The following is an 8,768-nucleotide window of genomic DNA, read 5'->3' as shown; positions in this document are numbered from 1 at the left end:
TCAGAAATCCACCTGCCTCTGCCTCCCAAGTGCTGGGATTAAAGGCATGTGCCACCACCGCCTGGCTAGAATTTTCTAATTCTTTATAGAGGTACTTAGTGCTATATGAACTTTTCTCTTAGCCCTGCTTTCATTGTGTCCCATAAATTTGGGTATGTTGTGCTTTTATTTTCATTAAATTCTGGAAGGTCTTAATTTATTTCTTTATTTTTTTCCCTGATCCAGAGATTATTGCATTGAATAGAGAGTTCTTCAGTTTCTATGAGTGTGTAGGCTTTACGGTGTTTCTGTTGTTGAAGTCCAGCTTTAATCCACGGGAGTCTGATAAGATACGAGGTGTTATTTCAGTTTTCTTGTATCTGTTGAGGTTTTCTCTATGATTGACTACATGATCAGTTTTGGAGAAGGATTCAAGAGGTGCTGAGAAGCCATATTCTTTTGTATTTTGGTGAAATATTCTGTAGGTGTCTGTTAGGTTCATTTAATTCATAATGTCTGTTAGTTTTGTTATTTCTGTTTAGGTTTCGCCTGGATGACCTGTCAGTTGGTGAGAGTAGGGTGTTGCAGTCCTCCCCTCTTAGTGTGTGGAGTTGATGTACTACTGAAGCTTTAGCAATGCTTCTTTTACAAATGTGGGTGCTTTTGTGCTTGGGGCATAGATGTTCAGAATTGAGATATCAGCTTGGGAGATTTTTTTTTCCTTTGATGTGTATGAAGTGTCATTCTTTGTCTCTTTTGATTAATTTTGGTTGAACATCTATTTTATTAGATATTAGGATGGCACTGGGTGGTGGTAGTGCGCGCCGTTAATCCCAGCACTTGGGAGGCAGAGGCAGGTGGATTTCTGAGTTCAAGGCCAGCCTGGTCAACAGAGTGAGTTCCAGGACAACCAGGCCTATACAGAGAAACTCTGTCTCAGAAAAAAAACAAAACAAAACAAAACAAACAAACAAAAAAAACCTAGAATGACTATTGCAACTTACTTCCCTGATTTCCTGGATGTTTTGTGTCAGGAATATTTTAGATCTAAACATTTTCATCCACAGATGTATCAGTTTCTTCTGTTGTATGTTCTACACCAGAGATTCTCTCTTCCATCTCTTCTATTTTCTTGGTGATGCTTACATCTGTTGTTTCTGTCCCTATGTTTTCCATCTCCAGGATTCCTTCAGTTTGTGTTTTCTTTTTCTTTCTTTCTTTTTTTTAAAGATTTATTTATTTATTTTATGTGTATGAGTACATTGTAGCTGTGTACAGATGGTTGTGAGCCATCATGCGGTTGCTGGGAATTGAACTCAGGACCTCTGCTCGCTCTGGCCCAAAGATTTATTTATTATTATATGTAACTACACTGTAGCTGTCTTTAGACACACCAGGAGAGGGCGTCAGATCTCATTACGGATGGTTGGGAGCCACCGTGTGGATGCTGGGATTTGAACTCAGGACCTTCGTTTGGAAAAGCAGTCAGTGCTCTTACCTGCTGAGCCATCTCACTAGCCCCTATGTTTTCTTTATTGCTTCTTTTTCTACTGTCACATCCTGAACAGTTTTACTTTTTTCTTTCCCCATATTTAATTGTATTTTCCTGTATTTCTTTAAGGGTTTTGTCTCTTCCATAGAGGGATCTCTACCTGTTTGGTTGCATTTTCATGTATTTCGTCAAGGGATTTATTCATTTTCTCTTTAAAGGCCTCTTTCATGTTTATAAGATTGGATTTAAGATCATTCATTTTCTTGTGCTTTGGTTGTGTTTGCATATCCAGAACTTGTTGTAGTAGGGTAGCTGTGCTCTGAAGGTGTCATATTGCCCAGGTTTTTGTTGATTACGTCCATTCGAGTGCCTTTAGCCATATGGTTGTCTTTAGTTCCTGGATGTTCCTGTTTTAGTAAGTACTGGGAGGAGGCCTCACCTGGATGATCCTAGTATGAGAGGCCTCTGATGGGTATTCTTGGGCTCTTGATTCTGGATCATCAGGTCTGATAGTGAACTGAGAGCTGGTGGGATAATGGTTGGATAACAGGTGGCTCAGGGCAGCTATGGTGTCCCAGAGGATTCAACAGACAGGAAGATGGTTTCTAGAAGGGAGTCTAACTGTATGCTTCTAGATCAGCAGGTCTAATCACCCAAGCTGATCTTAAATTCTTAGGCCAATTGATTTTTTTTGCCTGAGCCTTTTAAGTAGCTAGGAGTACAGGCATGTGTCATCAGAGACTAGCAAACATTTCTACTTTTGATGAAGTCTGTTCATATTTTCTTTTGTTAAATCTGCTTTAGGTATCATGTCTAAGAAACTCTTGTTAAAAATTATATCATGAAAGTTGATTCCTATATTTTCTCCTAACAGTTTCCTCATTTTAACTCTTCTAGTTTATGGGCTATTTTGAATATTTTACTAATATAAATATTCTGGATTTCCAGTTTATTTGTATTTATCTTTCTGCAAGCAACACTGTAACTTTGTAACATTTTGAAATAAGAATTTCTTTTCCCCTCCTTATTGTTCTTTTTTTCTGGCATTCTAATATACATTTTAGGTGTAGCTTGTTTATGTCTAGGGCAAACCAAACCCCAACTCAACTCCAACCCCAACCAAACCAAACCATCCCCAAAAATGGGCAGTTGTAAAAATGTGTTTTGTTTTCTTTTTTGGTTTTTTGAGACAGGGTTTCTCTGCATAGCCCTGGCTGTCCTGGAACTCATTCTGTAGACCAGGCTGGCCTCGAACTCAGAAATCCACCTGCCTCTGCTTCCCAAGTGCTGGGATTAAAGGCGTGTGCCACCACCGCCTGGTGTAAGAATGTGTTTTTAAGGGTCTTACAATGTAGCCCTGGGTCCTCCTGAGTGCTGAAGATTGCAGAAGTTTGCTGTCATGCCTGATGGGTTGACATTTTGATATGTATTTTTTCATAGATCAACTTGAAGAAAGCTGCCATGTTTTAAGTATTAACTTTCTGATCCATGTATACTCATTTAGGCCTTTTGTTTCTATCAATAATATTTCAGTCCCTGGTGCACAGATCTTATTAATTTTGATACTATTATTGTAAATAGCATTCTTTTCTTTTTTTAATACATATTTTAAAGATTTTTTTATTTATTTAGTTTATCATGTATATAGTATTCTGCCAGCATGTGTGCCTGCAGGCCAGAAGAGGGCACCAGATCTTATAATAGGTAGTTCTGAGCCATCATGTGGTTGCTGGGAATTGAACTCAGGACCTCTGAGCCATCTCTTCAACCCCTATTTTCTTAATTGTTTTTTGATTCTCCCCCCACCTGCCATCCTACTTCTCCCCTCTCTTTTCCCTTTCTTCTCCTTTTTCTCTCACTGTTTCCACCCTCTTGGCCACTCCCCTTTCTTGTCTTTCCCTCCATGTTTTTGAGATAAGATATTCCTAGCTGGCCTGGAACTCACCGTATAGGCTGTGCTGGCATCCAGATCACAGAGATCTGCCTGGCTCTGCCTCCTGAGTGCTGGGATTAAGGTGTGCACTAACATTCCTGGCTTCCACTAGTTTTTTTTTTTTTTTTAAAGATTTGTTTATTTATTTTATGTATGTGAGTACACTGTAGCTGTACAGATGGTTGTGAGCCTTCATGTGGTTGTTGGGAATTGAATTTTTTTAGGACGTCTGCTCACTCTGGTTGACCCTACTCACTCTGGCCCAAAGATTTATTTATTACTATACATAAGTACACTTCAACTGACTTCAGATGCACCAGAAGAGGGCGTCAGACAGGTGGTTGTGAGCCACTATGTGGTTGCTGGGATTTGAACTCAGGACCTTTGGAAGAGCAGTCAGTGCTCTTACTCACTGAGCCATCTCTCTAGCCCCCACTAGTTTTCTTAATGTTATTCTTATAGTTGGCTGTGTACAAGAGTGTGTCATCCACAAGCTCAACCTTTTTCTTCCTCTTAGTTTTATTAGAAATAGAAAGGAGTGTTCTGAGCTAGGCAGTGGTAGCACACGTCTTTAATCCCAGTAGTTGGGAGGCAGAGGCAGGCAGATTTCTGAGTTCGAGGCCAGCCTGGTCTACAGAGTGAGTTCCAAGGCAGCTATGGCTATACAGAGAAACCCTGTCTCAAAAAAACCAAAAAAAAAAAAAAAAAAAAAAAAAAAAAAAAAGAAAGGAGTGTTCTGACTTAATATTAGATCTGTCTTAAATCAGCAGCAATGATTAACATGTTAATCATTGAGAAGGATTTATAAATGATTACAAAATTGTTATTTAATGTAATATTTATATGCATATAGAAATTCTGGTAATAAGATTGCTGCAAAATCCAGAATTTTAGAAAGTCTTGTTTAAGAATATCTTTTAAAATTTATGATTTTAAAATATATTAATTCTGAACCTTAATGTTATAATATACATTTTAAATTTGTAATTTTATAGCATAGCATTCTTTTTTTGTTTTAGGATTAAATACAATTGTTGCTTTATTGTGACTAAGAATTTATCTCATAATCAGATATATTTGGTTGGACTAGGAATCAGTTGAGAAAATTATAAACATCCTTGTAAATAACCTTTTTTTCCCTTTTACTAGATATTTATTTACATTTCAAATGTTACCCCCTTTCCCAGTCTCCCCTCTGGAAACCCCCTATCCCATCCTCCTTCCCCCTGCCACTATGAGGGTGTTCCTCCACCTATCTGTCCACCCACTCCTGCCTTCCCACCCTTGCATTCCCCTATACTGGGGCATCGAACCTCCTCAAGCTGTTCCTCCCACTGATGTCCAGCAAGGCCATCCTATGCTACATATGTGGCTGGAGCCATGGGTTCCTCCATGTGTACTCTTTGGTTGGTGGTCCAGTCCCTGGGAGCTCTGGGGAATCTGACGTAGTATAGCATTCTTGTTAAATTATATTTAAATTATTGGTACATAGTACATTATCATCATTAATAATACTATTAATTTTTGTTTGTTTGTTTTTTGAAACAGTCTCTATATCTAGCCAAGGCTGACTTGAATTTGGTGATCCTCTTTTCTCTGTTGTCCTGCTGTGCTCCACTATGTCTGGCTATGGTTCTGCAGTACTTTACACTTGGTAGTTAATTGTCTCTCTTCTCTTCCTCTCTCAGGTGGATGCACGGAGCATACCAGTATTAGCAAAATGGCAAAATTCCTATAGCATTAAAGTTGTACTTCAAGAGCTAAGACGTCTCATGATGTCCAAAGAAAACATGAAACTTCCACAGCCACCAGAAGGACAGACGTACAACAACTAATTTTAGTGGATCTTAAACTTGTCTTAAATCAACAACCTTCTACTCATGTTAATGTCTTGATTAAATATCACCATGCAAAATACCCACACATTAAGTAAAAGAATTGCAGCTGGTAAACATGACCTGGACAGTTGTAAGAATATATTTAACATATGTACACCTATTATGTTTTCAGGTAACAAGAGAAATGCAGCACAATTTTTCTTTCTCTTCTTAAAGCACTGTCATTTAAACATGAACCTGAAGTACTCAAAATGAAATTCAGGTTTTCAAGACAGAAGCATGGCAAAAGAGTGTCAGATGGCCATGGAAACATTTGTTTCTCTGAAAAGTAAAGTCTCAAGAAGGAAGAACAGAAATGGCATGCTTTATCCATCACATTTAGAGCTGCAGTTGGAATCGTTTAAAATAGCAGATATAATGAATAGTCAACAGTTGTGATAATTCTTGACGCGGTGTGGGTGCTGACTACTGTTAGTATCAAAAATAGGTTCAGGATTGTTTTGATACCTGTATTTATAATAAAAAGATGTTTGGGGTTTTGAATTTCTGTTAAAAGCTGTTCCTGTTTGTTACATGTAACAGACATAATAATTTGTTTACAGTCTTTGTTTAATAAAACATGCTTAGGAGTTTTAAGTGAAGTCAACAAAAAGGAAATAGGTGTATGGAAATGTGATTTTGAGATGAAAGTTAGTCTTAAAATGTAAATAAAGTATGGAATGTGTCTTCAGAGACTGTGCTATTTCTGTTACAGTGATATATGCTATAGTAGTCATATCAAAGTAGCAAAATTAGAGGTTATTAAGCTAGGCATGGTAATGGCAGAGGCAGCAAGATTGCAAGTTCCTGGCCAGCCTGGGCTGGTACGTGAGATTGCAATTAAAACAAAATAAGAAATATTGTGAGACTATCAAAGGTTTTGAAATTCTATTTTATATGCTTCTGTTTGGAACTTACAGAGCATTTGTTTTGACATCTTACATGCTCATTTTAATTTCTTTGCACAAAGAGGTTTCTCAGTCACTACATTTTAAATTTTATTTCATCGTAGGCAATATTCAAAAAGATCTTTGCATTTTAGCAGTTTTTATAGTTACAGACTGCAAATTATTCAAGTACTCATTTATTTTTTTTTCTTGTGACATTTTAATTTTTCTGTGAAGCTTTTGGTTCATTACAGTTGACTGACTTGAAGACGTTTCCTCCCCTATCTTTAATTTTTTATTTGTTATTTTATGTGTGTGTGTGCATGTGTGTGCATGTGTGTGTGTGTGTGTGCGCGCACATACGGATGTGTACTTGTGTGACGGTCAAAGTTTACCTTTGGAGTTGGTTCTCACCTTCACTTTTATGTATGTTCCTGATTTTGAACTCCTATCACCATGTTCCATGTATGTCAGCAAGTGCCTTCACTGCAGAGCCATCTCATTGGTCCCTCTTCTAAGACCAATGAAAGTTAATTTTATCATTCCACCCTACGTTTACTTTTAACAATTTTGTGTCTGAAGTTGAAAGTTTTTTTTTTTATCAAATTGACAAAGTTTGATTGTCAAAATAAAAAAATTAGATGTTCAAACTTTGCCTATAATGAAAGTAAAGGGAAAGTGTTACTAGTAGACTGGATTGTTTTGGTTATTTTTATAGCAAGGACAGGTTTCTTGAAACATACTTGGCATGTTTTGATTAAGCTGTTTAAAAGTTAACGATTTTTTAGTCAGTCATTAATTAAACTGTACATAATTTGTCTAAACATTATCATCACTGTTGTAGTTTGAAACAGGGTACCACTGTATAACCTATGATAGCTTCAGACTTGAAGAATTACTTCTGTCTTAGCCTCCCAAGTACTGGTTCACCATGTCCAGCATAAATGGACTCATTTTAAATGAGCTAGTCTAATTATCAATGAGGTTTCTTTATTCTTTGTGTGTGTGTGTGTGTTTGTGTGTGTGTGTGTGTGTGTATGTGTGTATGTGTGTATGTATGTGTTGGGTGCATGCAGAGGCCTTAGGTGGTATCTCTGTCTGTGTGTGTGTGTTGAGTGCATGCAGAAGTCTTAGGTGGTATCTCTCTCTCTCTCTCTCTCTCTCTCTCTCTTTCTCTCTCTCTCTCTCTCTCTCTCTCTGTGTGTGTGTGTGTGTGTGTGTGTGTGTGTGTGTGTGTGTGTGTGTGCGTGTGTGTTGGGTGCATGCAGAGGCCTTAGGTGGTATCAGGAATCTCCTTTAGTTGCTCTTTCATTTATAGTGTGAGACAGGGTTTTTAAATGAAACCCAGAGCTTACTGATGTTGCTAATCAGCTTGCTATAGAAATAGATCCCCTTTCTCTGCTTTCCAAGGCTGGAATTACAGCCTCACCTATTATTTTATGTGGGTTCTGGGGATCAGATCTCCGACAAGCATTTTCAACCATTGAGCCATCATAACCCCTCAAAGATGTTCTAAATATTTAAAAATCACATAGAACATACACACACATTTTCCAGGTGTAATTTATTAAAGTAGATTTAAATGAAATATTATACTAATATTTAATGGTTAAAGATTACATTGAATTGCATTGACAGTATAGAGTCATTAGCAGTTTGTTCTTTTCTGCCTTGAAAATGTGTCTTGTGATACTTGGAACTAGTAAGCGTTGGGATGCTTTTGATAGGCTTTGGTAGAATCTGGTACTTTGGTCTCATTTTGTCTTTGTATATGTCACTGTGAAAGTCCTTTCCTCCACCCAAGGCTGTCGTCAGAGTCCAGCCTATTTAAAAATCCCTTTCTTGTTTTAGGGATTGTGGACCTTAGCTGAAATCTGTGAGTCAGGTTTCCAAAGCATGTAACAGTTATATATGGTTATCTAAGATATATTCATTGATGGAATTTTAGAGTTAATAGAGCCTCTTTTAAATATAAGCCAGCAGTTGAAAAGCAAATTTTCCTTTGTAAAGTGACTAGGGTTGCAGGAATGCTGTAGGATAAATAGACTAGAAAGTTGCCTTAGAAATTTGTTTCAAGAGATTTTTTTAAGTATGACCCTTGATGACTATATGTTAATAAAAGTTACAAAAGTAAAATTCTTGTTCCAGTAGGTCCCTGTTATACTTTAATGACTTTAATTACTTTGTTGCTTATTTTCAGAATTGATAATTTTTATTATTTGATAATTTAAAATAAAGTTACTGTATTTGTTTAGGGATCTGTGTATACTTTTTTAGGATTTTTGTAACAAACATTGGGAATTATCAAAGGCACTTAGTCTTTTGGGTGTGAAAACAAAACCTGTAATTTTATATTGACCTTTAAAAAAAGGTATCTTACTCAACATTTGGTTAGGTGAATAAATAGGGAAATTAGTTTGGTTTATCAGTACAAGCTACTTTTTTTTTTTTTTTTTTTTTTTTTTTTTTTTTTGGTTTTTCAAAACAGGGTTTTTCTGTATAGTCCTGGCTGTCCTGGAACTCACTCTGTAGACCAGGCTGGCCTCGAACTCAGAAATCCGCCTGCCTCTGCCTCCCAAGCGCTGGGATTAAAGGCGTAC

General features: G+C 37.1%; 1 protein-coding gene across 6 annotated transcripts in view; it reads left to right on the top strand.

Moving 5' to 3' along the window:
• Positions 1–5,974, top strand: part of Ube2v2 (ubiquitin conjugating enzyme E2 V2) — a 38,922-nt gene extending 32,948 nt beyond the window's left edge. For all 6 annotated transcript variants that reach the window (XM_031363181.1, XM_031363180.1, XM_031363183.1 and 3 more), the window contains one exon: positions 5,093–5,974. In XM_031363181.1, the coding sequence (XP_031219041.1) occupies positions 5,093–5,239 (147 nt within the window). In that variant the 3' untranslated portion in view covers positions 5,240–5,974. The remainder of the gene's footprint in view (positions 1–5,092) is intronic.
• The last annotated feature ends 2,794 nt before the right edge of the window (positions 5,975–8,768 follow it).

This window comes from Mastomys coucha, unplaced genomic scaffold (assembly GCF_008632895.1).
Source record: "Mastomys coucha isolate ucsf_1 unplaced genomic scaffold, UCSF_Mcou_1 pScaffold12, whole genome shotgun sequence".
In the NCBI taxonomy this organism is placed as follows: Eukaryota; Metazoa; Chordata; class Mammalia; order Rodentia; family Muridae; genus Mastomys; species Mastomys coucha.
This window is presented reverse-complemented; position numbering and strand designations above follow the sequence as displayed.